The following is a 16,786-nucleotide window of genomic DNA, read 5'->3' on the forward strand; positions in this document are numbered from 1 at the left end:
GATAGGAAATGAGTGTAAGTAGTATAATTTCATCATATTTCTCTATCTATTTACGTGTAGTGAGCGCTTTATTTTGGGTCGATGGGGATCTGATACTTTGCGACGTACGATCTTGAGAAGTGAGTGCACCGTGTATTAAACGTAAACACGACGTCGACTCAGTGAACTTGAAGTAGTGGCACATATGATACGTCTCCCACAACACCCAAATATCGACTAAAGTTTCACTTTAAATTTAGAGCTCTAGTTTTGGTGAAGGATCTCGAGGCTAACCAACTGCATTTGAGAGAGCCGCACTGTCTGGTCGCTACTAAAGGGCCTCTCTTCGTGTTAATGTGGGAAGAGGAGTTATTTTTAGCCTCGTACTTTCTGCACAGTATATGGCGATGGTTATGAGAAAGACAGAATAGCAAACCAAGAAAAAAAAAAAAAACAAAAGAAAGCTAGAAAAAGGGGGGAAAAGGGAGGGGCTATTTAGCAAAGAAAACACTTAAATGGCAAGACGACAGGCTGTTGTTGCAAAAGCAAGTGGACGCAACAAAGATTGATGAAAAGTTTGCAATCATAATTATGCAACTGTTCAGTACATAATACGCATAGATTTCGGCGGTCGGCTTTTGGGACGTGCCGTTCGGAGTTAAAGCCTCCTTCGTTTTTCTTTTTTCTTTTTTCTTTTTTTTTTTTTCCTCGTCAATTGTTAAATCCGAATTGTTCTATCGAATTTGTATTGTTCCGTAAGTGTACTTTGTGTTTTGTTTCGGAGTTTACCCTGTAATCCATGGTTCCGTAGTTTTCCTATTCTTTTACTTCTTCACTCTTTGTAAGTAATATGTTCTTGGCTCTTTAGAACTCCTTTTATCATTCCGTGTTTTCCATTGTCAGTGTTAGCGGTGAGGGCATCTCTTGTCTTTTGAATAGAGAGTAAAAAATAGAGACACGGGTCGGATGTAATGCAAATTTGGAGCTACTATCAATGCAGTAGTTTTCTTGGAACTGCATCGCTCCTTATACATACGAAACTTCCACATACACCGTAGACTAATTTCTGCATGTGGATATATAGTGAAAGATTTGCTGTCACACTTTTTTTTTTTTTTGAATGGTTTGTAGCAAACCTTTCACATCCGATAACCCAACATAGCCATAATTTCTCTGTACTGGTTTAAACATCATCGTGAAGGAGAGAGATAAGGCCAACTGAGGGTAATCTTAAAATAGTAACACAGGAAAGGGAGGAGTGTTTAAATATAGAACACTTCAAAACAAACAACACAGAAGAGTAGTAAAATTGTTTGTCGTATAAAGGCGATTAAAAAAAGAAAAGTTTAGTTTAGTCAGAGAGAGAAAAGGAGAGAAAAGGAGAGAGAGAGAGAGAGCAATTGTACCGCACATATACGACACTAAATTTTTACAACCAAATTATACCCCATCTTTTCTAGCAACTCAGTAGCCGGCACACCAGAACACATTCCAACACACACACACACACACACACACACACACACACACATACTGCAATGGGCATAAACTCAACTGCACCACTGTCGCCGTCTTCAACCACGTCCAACTCATCCAAAAGGAGTAATCTATTGAACTTGTTTGTTAAACGAAAGGGAGGGAACAATTCCACCAGTGCTACTGCATCTACTACCGCTAACAGCAACACAACTAACAGCTCAAAAGCATCCAGACTGGGATATATAAAGCCTTTGGGAAGAAACATTTCCCGAAGTCGGTCAAGAGGAGACAAGTTGCAAAATACCTCAACTCGTGGCAGTAGTCTTAGTCGAAGGAGAGACCTGTCGGAAGGAAGAAACTTTTACGTCGACGATGACGAGTCGTTTGTTTACAATGACGATGAAGATGAAGATATGGATGATGATTCAAATACCTTGGGGTATGGTTCTGATGTGTCACTGGAAGTGTCACTAGGCAGGTCGCCTTCTGTAAGGAATCGAGTCAAAGTCAATGGTGCTAAACGATCTAGTACAATATTGAATCACAGTGTTGATGAAAAAGTACCCTTTCCAAACCTAGATCAAGTGGTACATGACTCTGGTATTGCACTAGCCCCGATAAGTCAAGACGACGCACCTTGGAACGGATTGACGTACGAATCATTTTTGATTCCCAAATACGTTAGAACATCGCGTCATACTAAACAAAGTCCTAAAATCATCAACAACTTATTCCTTGCACAAGAACTCAATGTCGAAAACTACAATGCCAATAATTCAAGCTTGAAATCAAATGAAAGCAGTGATGCAGAGAATGACCACGACCACGACCGCGACCATGACCACGGCCACGACCATGAGCATTCGCATCATCGGCTGGCCAATGATCATCCAGCAGGCGCATCGTCCCCAGATACTAATTTTGAAGGTAGTGGTATCGGCAGAGAAATATTTGTCATGAAATTTAGCAAAGATGGAAAGTATCTTGCTGCGGCCGGAAGGGATGCTGTGATAAGAATATGGAAAGTTATATCGTCGCCATTGGGCCGGTTGGAATACAATCAAAATGAGCGTGACACTAGTCCCATCAGAAGCAACAAGCGTGATGCAGTGTTTGATTCTGCACCCGTTTTCCACAAAACACCAATAGAACTACGTGGCCATACCAGTAGTATTCTTTCACTTGCTTGGAGTAAGAACAATTTCTTGATAACTGGAAGCATGGATAAAACTGCTAAATTATGGCACGTTGATCGACCAAATTGCTTGCAAACCTTTAAGCATCAAGACTTTGTTACAGCTGTCGAATTTCACCCATTTGATGACCGGTTTTTCTTGAGTGGATCGTTGGATAATGAAGTGCGATTGTGGTCCATTTTGGAGACATCCGTATCGTATTGGAGAAACTTGGGTGAGGAGGTATTAGTCACTGCGTTGGCGTTTACACCGGACGGAACTTGTTGTGTTGTTGGTGGATTCAATGGATCTGTATTCTTTTTGGAAACCAAGGGACTACATATTCTTCATCGAGCAGAAATCAAGGAAAGATCGATTGTGCATGCATTCCATGATAAAGGCGGCAATAAGATAACCGGAGTTGAAGTGTTTGCAAATCCGGATTATGTGGCCAAGCCAAATGAAGGTATATCCATGGAAAAATGGAATGTATTGATAACGACCAATGATTCGCGAGTGCGAATGGTTAGCACGTTGAGAAGAAAGTTGATCACAAGGTTTAAAGGGTTGACTAACAATTCATCTTCTATTGCTGCGTCAATAACTGAAAACCACAAGTTTATAGTATCAGGTTCAGAAGATCATTATTGTTACGTGTGGGAAAACAACAACCAAATTATCAATAACAAGATCAGACAGTCCTTGAAGGAGTTTGTTATCGATGGAAAGCAAACAATTAGTGATTTTCATCATAAACATGAAAAGTATTCCAAATTATTTCACTCAAATAAGTTGATTGCTAAATTACTTGATGGAGGTGACGATGAGAACTTGCGCCATGATTTTGTTGCCAATGAGAATCACAGTTATGCATGTTTCCATGCTCACCATTCACGATGCAATGTGGCTGTGTTTGCTCCTGAGTCTACAAAAACATTACTCGGCTTATCAGATGATTTGATTTTTGACTTGAAGAAACGTGGTGAGGCTTGTAAGATGGATCCGAGTGTGTGTGCATTAACCGTTGCTATTGCTGGCGGTGGAGGCGTTGGAGAAGAATACAATGGCAGCAAAGAGCATGCAAGGTTTGATGATGGTGTAGGTGAGGGTGATATCATTGTAACTACTGATCAGTATGGACTCATTCGCGTTTTCCGTCAAGATGCTGCTAGCTCTTACAGGAGGCAGTTCATTGACTTGTACAAGAAATGTCAAGCACAGAATAAGTCACCAGCTTTGCTTTCACCTGAAGGCAACTTGGCCAAATCAAATGTTAATAACGGATGCCCTATAACCAATGGAGGAGGAATCGGTAGTATCAATCGCAACGGCAATGGTAACCATAATTTACCACGCAAGCTACTGGGCAGTGAAAAGTATGGGCTTTCCCGCAACTTTGATTCTTCACGGTCAATTAGTTCAGTACTTTCCTCCAGGCGTGGGTTAAGTGCAACTGATCTTAGCCGTACAATATCCAACAATAATCAATACCGACCACCACCAGCACCACCTTCAGCATCATCATCTGCATCCACTACCACAACCTTGAACCAGTTAAATGGCATTTCCACTTCTTCGAGTAACTACACCTATCAACGAAACAACCATGTGATGTCAGCACCTCACAATCATATGTTTCATCAACCGGATATTCACATTCATTCAGATGCATCTGACGAAGAGGATCACGATGGCACAGAGTTTGACGATTTGAAGAGTGATGTAACAAATCCCACTGAATCCGATCCCGGTTTGAATTCCGGAAGCAAGAATCAATACACCTTGTCTGCCATGAATGCATTGGAAGGGAATCAAATTAGCCCCTCAGTTGGCGGAAAGCAAGAAACTTTTCCCAGCTTAAAGAGGGTATCCAATTTGCCACCCCAAAAGCAACAACAACAACAACAACAACAACAACAACAACAACAACGTCGTGGTGACAGGATCCCAGCACCTCCAGTAACACCACCAGCTGGGAACCAGATGCACCATATGCCACCGCATGCGTACACGCAGAGTAATGGACCCGGACACAATACCACCACTAGCGCGGTTCCTAGAGGCCCACTTGCGACTGCGTCAGTTCCTACCTCACAAGTTTCTACGCCAACTCCAAAAAACACGCAAGTTGGAAATGCGTATCCCGCAATGCCCCGTCCTGTTAGTGCCGCGGGTAACTCAGTTTCTCCACAAGCGCCACATATCGTATTAGCTGACGCTGGTTTGCCATCGCGATCTCCATCACCATTATCAAACCCGTATCCACCTCAACAGCATCATAATCATCATCATCATCATCATCACAAAGAGCAACAGCTTGGTCCTGAATTGGGCTCGGAGATCAGTCGAGTATCAATACATTCAACGGGTGACGCGCCTCATGTGTGAAAAGAATAATGTACGTAGTGGTTTCCAATATATGTATATATATATATATATATCTGTGTGTATTTGGTTTATTTATTTGATAGTACAGTATATTATACACGACGGTGTCTTTTATTTTGTAAAAGTAAGTTTAAGGTGGGTTTAATTATTTTAGCCTGACCAGAATTGATATTCTTTAGGTTTTGAAATACTCACTGGCACAGAATCAGCATCTATTGACGACGTAGCAGCAGTAGTATCATCATCATTTCCATCCACATCCATTGCGTTCTCATTGTCATCACCACGCTCATTTCCATCGCGTCCAGTTTTACTTGCCAAATTTCCAGATGCACCAGAATTTATATCGCTAATCTTGACCGGTTTCATCAAGTCCAGCAACACATTGCTCAACTCGGGGTTTTCCAGCTTCAACTTGTTGACTTTGTTCAATTGGACCCATCTTGTCAATTGCAACTGTTTGCGCTCCAATTGCAATTGGTTAGTGATGGACACGAGTTGGTTTTGCAATTGGTCGATTTTGCCTAGTTTCAAATTGACTTTTTCGACCGTCAAGTCAATGATTTGATTAATCAAGTCCAATTGTTCAGCGTTGGATTGGGAGATGTATTCGGTTGAGTTTGATTTGATGAGATCTTGACCTTGGTTGGATTGGATCAACCTTTGCGCAATTTCTTCAACCAAGTTGGCCTTGTCGACGTTGTCTCCAGAGTTAGAAAGAGTCGGTTGTGGTTGTTGTTTTGATTGGGCGTTATTTGAGATCAACTTATGCAAGAATTTATCCTCAATAGGTAATTGCAAAAACTTTGTCAAACATTGTTCTTTACTCTTTGTAGACACATGCTCAGCAATTTTATTCCATTGGTTTTGGGCATTAATATTGATGTTTGCTCCCAGTGTAATCAAGTTGCTAGTTGATTCAAAAGTGCCAAACATCTCAATACCTTCCAACAATAACAAGATTTCCTGTTCAGTCCAAGCTTCATTCTCGGCCAATTGTTTGAATTGAACGAAATCAGATGATGTAAAGTTCAGTGGGAATAAACCTTGATCATAACATATGGAACATAATATGCTAGCATTGTTTATGGTTGAATTGGGGTTGTAGGAGTATGACTTGAGTTTTAAATTGTGGTATCTGACTTCAGTTGCATCCTTGCCGCAAATACTACATGAATATGAAACTTTGTTTTGGGGTTTGAAACCAAATTTTGTTGGTCCTGTGGAGTAAATGTCTCTTCTAATTTCCATATTCAAAGATAATGGTGTATCAACAGGTGTTTGTTCCTTCTTCACGGTTGGCTCCAACGTAGATGCTGCTTGCTTTGCCTCACTACTCTGCCCTTCTTGAGTAGTAGCTTCCCCCTTGCCTTTCACTACCTGTGTATCCTCCAGCACATATGGAATCAACCCATCAGGCGCATCCAAAGTGATTTGAAAATGTCCCGTATACTGTGGCCCCAAGATTGTAGATTTAGTCTTGGGATCAATTTGATAGTTGATCAACCCCCATTTCTCCAAAAACTGATGGATACGGATAATGTTTGTCACATCTCCAGCTAAATTTCTTCGAATAGCAGTTATGGTTAAATATTCCTTGGGATTCAATCTGAATGTATTGATAATAAAATCTCGAATGTACTTGTAGGATTGAGGTGTTTTGTATATTGAATCTTCACTGAAAAAATCAGGAAACGATTTCTTTTCTAATGGATGAATCTTGTTCAAGTGAAACCATTTGGCAAATGATGGGATAATAACATGTTGTGTCTGTTCAACGAGGTACTTGCGTGACTTTTCTTGAAACTCTTTTTGTAATTGATCATATTCAACCAAGTTTGGTTTCTGCTCTTGAGAATCTTGGGCAGATTCGGTTCCTCCGTGTTGGTCAGGTTGAGATTGTTGTGACTGCTGCTTCTCTGAAGGTTGTTGAGTGTCTATCACTGGGGTGGACCCATTCTCCTCTTGCGTGCTTGGTTCAACACTAGACATTGTGAATGATGTAGCTGGCCAAAAAGTGAGTGTATTTTATTTGCCAATCAGCTTTAGAAGTGATTGATTTGTAAACCCAAATTTTGCAGTGTTTCGGTTTTGACGTTTTGGGTGAAAGGTTGATGTTTTTTTTTTTTTTGTTAGTTTCGTCTTCTTTTTTCACTCAGCTGTAAAATTGTAACAAAATACACTACCTCTCTGCAAACCAACAATTGCGACTTCTGATTATGAGCTGTGTATGGTCAGTTATTCATATAGTCCAATAACTGAACCTTCTTGTAAGAAGACGCTTTGATAACGTTCGTCAGTATATAACAGAATATATAGAAGGTCGTGTATAACAACATATCCAACCCAAATGGTAGTCTCTACTGAACTTTTGTTTGAATAAGATGCACGACTTATTTCTTTACCAAGTCTCTCAACTACAACAAATGTCCTCTTTGTAGTTCGTTCTTCATCATTCATTCCTCAATACACCATATCCAAGTCATCTCAAAAGAAGATCAAAAATAAGCTAAATCTATATATGCGTTGACGCAGAGTTTGATTTATTTTTCAATAGCAATCACTATTTTTTTTATCTACTAAAAAGAACCGATTGGTATTGTCAATTGAATTATTTAATTAAGCTTATCAGGATATATATATTAGACGAAAATTAAAATGATTAAACATCATAACGCATTTTGGGATCTCAGTGATCATCTTTACTTTTCACAAAACGTATTCTTGCAAAAAAAAAAAAAACAAAAACAAAAGATTCCTCTATTGAAGATATCCATTTCAACTGTGTTATAAAATCATTTCCAGGTTTTTCTTACTTTTTTGTATTGCTAGAATTTTGTTACACAAAAACAAGCGATTTGCAGCAAATATTAGCTATACAAATGGGCCAAAAGCCCTGATTGATTTAGTGTAAAGAGTAATAGAGAGTAATCTATAATCATATATATATATATATATATATATATATATATATATCACATTTATTATACCAGTTAAATACCACCCAAAGGTGTAAAGCAGAATACAAAATTACGACACAATAACAATCACAATCTGCAACAAATATTGAAGATCCCATAAGAAAAAAAGGATAATGTCAATCACAGATAAACAAGGACCAGGATAAACCAAATTTCAGAGTTGCGGTGAATATTTTTACTTAACATCTCCTTGGTAACTAACCCTTCAGAATCAATCTTATTATTAACGTTATTGCTGTTGTTCCAGTCTTTTTCTGATTAAAGTATGAGCCACGGCTTTTGCCAAACGGTCGTGCACACGATACCAACAATTTATTTTTGATGTGCGACGCGTGTGTTTGTCTAGCATTGTTGATTTTTGTTTTTATCTTCTTTTACAACCACATTCCAAGAGGCATCAAATCGAACACCCATTACTACTTACAGGAAAGCGGTGATCATTATGCCAGCTGCATCTACTGCCACCACGTCTAGAAGACTGGCAAGGAGTGCTAACAGAAGAACAGTCCACTATGAAGAGTTTAGTGATGAAGAACAAGAGGATCAACTTGAAGCTTACAGCCCTTCATCTGAAAACACACCAAACCACACTACAAACTCAACTTCTACAAAGAGAAAGAAAACAACAAACAGTAAACAAACCAGCTCAAAAAGACAGAAAACTGTATCTAGAGACCAACTCCAGCAACAACAACAACAACAACAACAACAACAGAAATCGAAAAGAAAACAATGCGGAAAGGGTAAGAAGAAACAACCACAATTGGAGGACGATTGGGAGGAAAACTACTTGTACCAAGCATTGTCAAGTCCTGAAATTAACGTTACTGATCTCGCCCAGGAATGGATCGAAACATATGAAGAAGAGGCAGTACTGGACAACACTCACTCACTTGCAATTACACTTGTCATAAATTTAATCTTGAGAAGTTGTGGGTCGTTCCATCTTTTCCAACCTCACGACTTGATCAACTTGGCAAGCACTGCGGTTACAGTTGAAGAAATTACATTGGCATTTGGCAACCAGTCAACTCATAAATTTGCATTCAAACTTGTACCAGTTTTCAAAAAGAATGTATTGCAATTTTTCCAAAATATAATTGAAATATGCCATGAAAAGGGGCTTTTGTATCCACCATATACTCAGGGCAGTAACGACGCTGACTACGACGAGGATGACTACGACGCCGCCCTGGAACTGTCTCAATTGATGGCACTTTTGCTCACTTGGGTTACAAGTCTTACACGGTCAGCAATTAGAGCATTGCGTTATACAAGTACCGAAATCAGCATGGCAATGCAGTTGGCGTTGAGCAAAATTGGGAAATCCGTGACTGCCAATCTTCTGCGCTCAAGAAAACACTTGGGTAGATTGAATGATGAAAGATCAACAAAGTACAAAACAATCAGGTCTACAATTACAAACTATGAATCTCAATTGAATACATTGAACGGATATTTTGATGACATTGCATCTACTGTTGTCTCACAAAGATATAAGGATTTTGATCCTCAGATTAGGTTGATTGTGGTCAAATACTTGATTGATACCATGAGTGCATATCCATCATATTTCTGTCAATCACAGTTTTTGAAGTACTTTGGTTGGTTGTTATCCGATCCCATTAACCAAGTACGCAGCGAAATAAGTCGTGATTTGTTGAAACTTTACAAAATGAACAAGAACCAAGATATTGTGGATGGATTGACTCAATTTTCCATCAAATTCAAACCACAATTTATTCTAATGTGTGAGGTTGATATTGATACAAATGTGCGCACCAACTGTTGTGGGATTTTGACAGAGATGGTCAAGATGGGATTCCTTGATGCAAAAGATAAACACGAGGTAATTAAGGCCTTCCCATTTACTGCAACAAAGTTGAAGTTACAACATGATTTTGTTAGATTTGTTCAAGTGGCTACTGATGAGAATGCGATACAAGTTATGGAAAAGAACCAATCAATTTTTGAGAGGGACAGTTATGTTTTGCATGATCATGATGCAAGACAACTTTTGAAGATAAAGGTGATGCTTGAGGAGTTGTCCTTTCTTGTGGAAAAGGATGCACCATTGGAGAAAATCTTTGAATCGGAATTAATGACTCTGGTGTATGCTCCAAATTTGCGATCACTCTTGGATTACTTGTTGACGGATAATGCAGAGTTGAGAGTAATTAAAGACGGCGATGTTGATGGTGATGAGGAAGTAGAGGAGGAGGAGAAAGAGAAAGACTCTGACTTGAATCAAGTGAAGATGTTGGTGCAGCTTGACGATGTGCAAAAGCTCACATTACTCAAAACCATTCATGGTTTGATCAAAGCTTCGATAGTGAAGCTAAAGGGAAAACAGGCAGGAGCATCCAAAGCTGAAGAAGAGGAAATCAGATCTACCATAATCACGCAATTCATTGACTATATTCCAAAACTCCAAAGCTTTTGTTTCAAAGCAAACAATCGGTTCAAGATATTCGTTAGAATTTGGCAGGATTTGATTGACGACAAACACAATTGCATTTTCAACTATTATATCAAATTGGATAAAGTCGAAGAATATGAATTAGCAATTAAAGAGATTTTGCAATATTTTTACGAGTTTAGTATGGTTGATGAATTTCAACCTTTTTTTGAGAAATTGTTTAGTCTGAGGGGATTGACTGAGTCTATTAAGTTTGAAGTGCAGAGGATTGTCAATGCGTTGGTGGAGAACACCACTGTATATTTAAGGGATAGCCAAGAAGAGGAAGAAGAAAGAGTGGAGGACGACAACGACAACGACGACCCGGAGAAGCAAAAGCTTCAAGAGCGAGAAGAATTGGCTGATTCTTCAATCGATATGGATCGTGATATCGTGATTTGGACCAATCGACAAAAACATGTTATAAAGCTATGTCGTGAAGTTTCCATACTTGTTCAAAAGATTATATTGGTTGGAAACTATGTCAATATCGCCAATTTGGACAAGATTGATGATTTAATATATCAATTCAATAATCGGATCTTGAATAAATTTGATCTAAACGTGGTTCTCAATGAATGGAAACATGATTTCATATTACAATTGCCCAAATTCACCAATGCCCTTGTGTCTGTTATTGAGTTAGTTTTCATTATTAGTGGATGGAAATTTGAAAAGATGATTGATACAGCGCCACAAGACCAACATCAATTTGATGTTGAATTAGAGTTTGAAATGGTTGGTGATGTCGTTAGTAATTTGATCCGATACATCGATGAACTAAAAGACTTGAATACTGCTACTGAAGATACTAGTGTTGAAGATTTGGACAAGTTGGTTGAGTTTAAATGTCAATTGATTAATCAATACATTAATTTGGTCATTTCGTTTCGATTGTTTTATGTCAAGTTTCAAGACGATAATCAATTTAAGCATTTTAAACTTTTTTTCCGACTGAATAAGCCGGTGATTATGATTAAGCGGGATTTGCAAATGGAGTTGTTGGAGATGTTTTTGATCAAGGAGATGAAGTTGGCGCATTTGCTTGGAATTGAGTTGGATAGGGATGATGAAGAGGGGGTGCATTATGAAGATTATGTGGAGAAGCAAGTACAGGTAGGTCAGGTGGAAGAGAATGAGGATGCAGAAGATGGGGAGAATGAGGAAGTCGATGTGGACGAGGACGTAGATGAGGAGGAAAGAAGACGCCGTTGTGAAACACGAAGACGTCTGCTTAGAGCCAACAAGGAGCAATTGAAGCAAGTCAAGATATGGGATTTGGAAAAGGATTTGTCAGTATACACTTTAAAATTGATCTCGTTAGTCAAGATGCAATTGGTCTCCCAAGACATATATCAGCGGTTGAAGAAGAATGCAGGTAAATTGGGAGAGGTGTTTTATAAAGTTATTGAACAAGAAAAAGTTGTGCTGGAAGGTGGAGACAGGCAAGAAGAAGAGATACCTGTTGACGCAACTGATGGAAATGAATCTGTTAACTTGAGTGTTGATGTGGGAGATGGTGCTGAGGCGGAGACATCTCATGAAAGAAATGAGAATCAAGCTGAGGATGGCGATGCAGAAGGCGATCAAGTGCAAGATGTGTCAATGGACTTACAATTGGAGTTAGATGTGTAGTGTGTACAATAACGGAAAGAGTAGGAAATTAAACATGTGCAGTAAGTGTGTATAGTTTGATTCGGTAGGAATCTCGGAGGTATGTACTTACTTTACCACGCGACTTGTCAAATTGGTATAGATCAATCTGATTACGTGCCATGCCAAGAATTAGACGGATGAAGAATAACATTAATTTGTATAACGCCAAGCAAAAGAAAATGTGCAAGTTCTAGTTTGGTGTTGTGTAACATATGGGCTGTGCATATTTTTATTTATTAATTTATACCGCCAAGAAAAAAAAAAAAAAGAACAAAAAAAAACAAAAAAAAAACAGCAGGACACTTAACTTGAGCCAATCAAAAGATGATACAAAAATTGACCTGTAGAGAGTATCCAAGTTGAAGGCTTCGTGCATAATTTGTAAAATTGGATTTGAAGAAAGTGGTGTTGGAGGTTGTCCAATTGATCATCTACATAGGAAGTTATATAGTTATATTCGGAACAAAGATCTTATTCACGTAAGCCTACTTAATACGAGAGTCAATTACTAACCATAGGGGTTATAAACTTTTTTTTTTTTTTCCTTTTCAATAGCATTCTATTGCTATTGTTGAAGACAGACACGAAAAGTGTATGTTGTGTGTGTTTGTGTTGTGTGTATGTGTTGTGTGTATGTGTTGTGTGTATGTGTTGTGTGTGTATGTGTTGTGTGTGTATGTGTTGTGTGTGTATGTGTATGTGTGTGCGGTTTCAAGGCACATCAAATACTTACACAATAACACAACATTGTATGTTTCTTGTTTTTTATTATTTTTTTATTTTTTTTGTTTGTTGAATTTTCAATTATCTTTTCCATCAGCAAAACACTGTGTAGTCTTCTTCTTGCTTCTCCAATTAAAATGATGCATTAGTTACGTAAAACAGTTGGTTTAACTTGGTTCCATTCGCCTTTAATTAAAGATATGTACTGTCCTTGTCGTCTTCATATGCAATCTATTACCAAAGCAAACGTTTTACGAATTTCCTTACCACACAATCTAATTTAGAATTCGCATTCCAATCTCGTAATTCGAATAGTGTAAGCTCAAATCATCATAAATGTTAGTAGGTAGCATATCTCCCCCCATCCCTCTTCCCTGCTTCTTTCAAAAAGATGACACCATCCCTTTCACCAAATGAAGTAACCGCTTTTGTACTTCAATTGGTTTTCTAAGAAATTAATATCTTTCTTTTTTTTTTGCTCCTTCGCCGTATTTGTTTGGAAAATTTTTGATGAAATTGATAAAAATATTCAGCAATACCACGACAGAAAAAAAAAATTTTTTTTTCTTTTTATTTTTATTTTTTTTTTTTATTTTCGTAGCTAAATGGGTCGCATTATGTGACATTAGCACCGTATGCGTCTCATTATCAAGCACTAACAATAAATCTATTGGCCAATTCGTCCCCGTTTTTAGCCAATCACAAACTGTCGTTACAAAATAGCGTAAAGACAAATATAATAACCCTAACTTACTTTCTATTGTGTTTTATTGAAAGAGAGAACACATAACCATCAACCCATAACAATGCAATACCGAAAAATTGCAAGTGTAGTATCTCCCTGTAGTAGTAACATTTCAAGCGGGTAATTATTATAAGTACACCAGTGAATTTCCCAAATGAAGATAAATTTAAATTGCTCAAACTGTTTCTTTACTATTTCACTTTGTTTTTGACTCAGACTCACCTAATCCTAATCCAGACTGCAATTAAAAGTAGAGGTTCTCACACATCACACCCAGTCTTACCTACACAACTACCATTCCCACTACTCGTTTGGTTGCAAAACTCAAAACTACAACGGTGGAATACTTTGTCAAACCTAATCAAGAAAAAAAAAAAAAAAAAACAAAATAGTACTGCACTCTCACCAAGAAACTAAGCTTTAATAATTTTTTTCTTGTCAGGAGAGATATTCAAGAGAACGTCTTTCGCAACCATCCATCTACTCCAATCACCAGGAACAGACTAAGATTACACTACTACTACTACTACAATGGTGGACGTCTTCAACGTACAGATCTTCTTCATCGTATTCAGAGAATCCTTAGAAGCAGTCATTGTCGTATCAGTGCTTCTCGCCTTTTTGAAACAAGGGTTGGGTTCCTCAACCGATGACCCAGTAGTTTACAAAAAGTTGCGAAAACAGATTTGGCTAGGGGCGATAACTGGGGTGATCATATGTTTGATCATTGGTTGTGCATTCATTGGTGCCTTCTACGGGCTAGGTAACGACATTTGGTCCAAATCGGAAGATTTATGGGAGGGGATATTTTGTATCATTGCCACTGTGTTGATTTCATTGATGGGGATTCCAATGTTGAGAATCAACAAGATGAAGGAAAAATGGAGAGTCAAATTGGCGCAAGCTTTGGTCAAGTCTCCAAAAGCTTCAAGTGGGGAAAAACCAACATTGATGGAAAGATTGCGATTGGCTAATTTCTTTAAACGCTATGCATTGTTCATTTTACCATTCATCACTTGTTTGAGAGAAGGGTTGGAGGCGGTTGTCTTTGTTGGTGGTGTGGGTTTAAATAAACCAGCCACTAGTTTCCCCATTCCTGTTATTGTGGGAATTATCGCCGGTGTTGCCGTTGGTGTATTGTTGTACTACTTTGGATCAAATTTGTCAATGCAGATCTTTTTGGTTTGTTCAACTGGAGTGTTGTATTTGATTGCTGCTGGATTGTTTTCAAGAGGAATTTGGTTCTTTGAGACCTACAAGTTCAATCAAGCTACTGGTGGTGATGCGTCTGAAAACGGGTCTGGTCCAGGTACTTACGACATTGCTAAATCAGTATGGCATGTCAATTGTTGTAATCCTGAGACTGATAATGGTTGGGATGTGTTTAATTCCTTATTGGGATGGCAAAACTCGGCCACTTATGGTTCAGTTATCGGTTACAATGTGTATTGGCTTGCTGTTATTGTTGTATTGATGTTGATGCTTTTCGAAGAGAAATATGGACATTTACCATTTTTGAAGGGTATCACCTTACGTTCATTGAACCCAATGTATCATATCAAGGGTAAAAAGAAACTAGAGTTGTCAAAGGAGGAGAAGGAGGAGTTGTTTGCTAAAATCAAATTACAAGACTTTGAAAACTCAAAAGCAAACAATGGTGATGTAGTTTATGAGGAAGAAAATGTCGCTGGAAGAAATGTTTCAGATGATGTGGAGTCAGAGAAATTGATGCATGCAGCAGAGAGAAAGTAAGAGTTGTTCATGGGGGGGGGCAGAAGACACTGGAAGAGGATGAACTTGAAGAAATCACGCACAAACACACACAAACACACACAAGCACACACACATCAATATATACCAAGTTTTACTTTTCAATTTCATGCATACTCGAACTTCACTAACAACATCTACTGACACTATTTCATCAACTTCATTTCGGTAATATCAATAAGTGGACAATCAATTGGAGAAAACACACACACACACACATACACAAGTATAATGAATAATAGGGGGGCCATTTATTCATTATATCCTTACCCGTTGAGTCCATTTATTTAATGATTCCTTTCCAATCTTTCTTGTTTGTTTTTATTACCACCGGGGGTAAACATTTTTTGGGGCATCATAATATCATCATCATTTTGTATTTTTGTATCTTTTTTGTATTGAATTTGTTTTGTTAATAGTTGATAATATAACGGCATATGGGTAATTGAGAACTAACTGGAATATTGTAGGAGGGTACTTGAGTCTATGAATTAGATAGTCCTGGACAACACAACGTACCGTAAGAGGTTGTTTTTTTTTTGGAAAAGAGAGTATTCAAAGATGTCTAAATTTATTTAAAATCAGTTGGAATTTGATAATCAACAACCTCTTCCAATTAAGTTGTTTCAGTTGAGACTGCTCCACGGTGGTCTAGAGAATGCAAAAACACATTCTTCTCCTATTTCTGTGAATCTAAAGCACCGTACAAACAGGGAAAATAGTTCCTTAGGGACTTCTTGTCAGGAATAAAGGTTTTCTAGTCTTTGATAGCGACGGGTTCAGTCAATTTTATGAATGAACAGTCGAGTTTACAACTACAATTTTAAAATGTTTACAAAACAACTTTTAAGACATTTATTACAGAAGAAATAGTTATTTCATCGTTCCATGGACAAATAAACAATATGATGATCTAAAACAGCTGAATTGGAAATTCGAACCTTGACGCAAATAACGGTTGTAAGACTCTATGAATCACCTGTACATCTAGTACCTTGTACATTCTGAACCAAAGTAGAGTATTTGCTGCCACTTTATGTCAAAAGTGTACCTCATTGTAGTAAATTCTGTTCTTGTATCCATCATACAGCTAAGTGAATGGTGGATACCTAAGCTGAGAAGCCTTCAAGATGGTGCAAAGGTAATCAAAAATGTTATAAAATAGGTACAGCTATTTCGAGACCATCTAGCCCTAAAGAATCAAGAAATGGCATAACTGGATGTACAACTTACTGACTGAAAACCACAGACTTATCAAACACATGTGGAAAATTAAAGCTTCATTTATACAAGGATTCCTTCTCTTTTGCACCACTTCTTGTATGTGACACACACACACACACACAATGTCGCAATGGTGACGTCACCGTATTGTCACACCATTAGCCTACACCCAATGTTTCCTTTCAAACCCCCTCTGATCTATACTTCA

At 38.1% G+C, this 16,786-nt stretch overlaps 4 protein-coding genes across 4 annotated transcripts; 3 read left to right on the forward strand and 1 right to left on the reverse strand. All coding sequences in view use genetic code 12, as the record gives it.

The window, feature by feature from the left end:
• Positions 1-1,517: 1,517 nt before the first annotated feature.
• Positions 1,518-5,021, forward strand: KGF57_001119 (uncharacterized protein; the record flags this gene model as incomplete). The annotated part of the gene is made up of 1 exon (XM_051750292.1): positions 1,518-5,021. The coding sequence occupies one exon, from the start codon at positions 1,518-1,520 to the stop codon at positions 5,019-5,021; it is 3,504 nt and encodes a 1,167-aa protein (XP_051610357.1).
• A 150-nt stretch (positions 5,022-5,171) lies between these two features.
• KGF57_001120 (uncharacterized protein) lies at positions 5,172-7,013 on the reverse strand (the record flags this gene model as incomplete). Its single annotated transcript, XM_051750294.1, has 1 exon — positions 5,172-7,013. One exon carries the CDS (start codon positions 7,011-7,013, stop codon positions 5,172-5,174), a length of 1,842 nt encoding a protein of 613 aa, XP_051610358.1.
• A 1,431-nt stretch (positions 7,014-8,444) lies between these two features.
• IRR1 (Irr1p) lies at positions 8,445-12,095 on the forward strand (the record flags this gene model as incomplete). Its single annotated transcript, XM_051750295.1, has 1 exon — positions 8,445-12,095. One exon carries the CDS (start codon positions 8,445-8,447, stop codon positions 12,093-12,095), a length of 3,651 nt encoding a protein of 1,216 aa, XP_051610359.1.
• Positions 12,096-14,115: 2,020 nt separating this feature from the next.
• KGF57_001122 (FTR1 family protein) lies at positions 14,116-15,336 on the forward strand (the record flags this gene model as incomplete). Its single annotated transcript, XM_051750296.1, has 1 exon — positions 14,116-15,336. One exon carries the CDS (start codon positions 14,116-14,118, stop codon positions 15,334-15,336), a length of 1,221 nt encoding a protein of 406 aa, XP_051610360.1.
• Positions 15,337-16,786: the final 1,450 nt, after the last annotated feature.

Source organism: Candida theae (genome assembly GCF_024610275.1).
Source record: "Candida theae strain CBS 12239 chromosome Unknown scaffold32, whole genome shotgun sequence".
Classification (NCBI taxonomy): domain Eukaryota; kingdom Fungi; phylum Ascomycota; class Pichiomycetes; order Serinales; family Debaryomycetaceae; genus Lodderomyces; species Lodderomyces theae.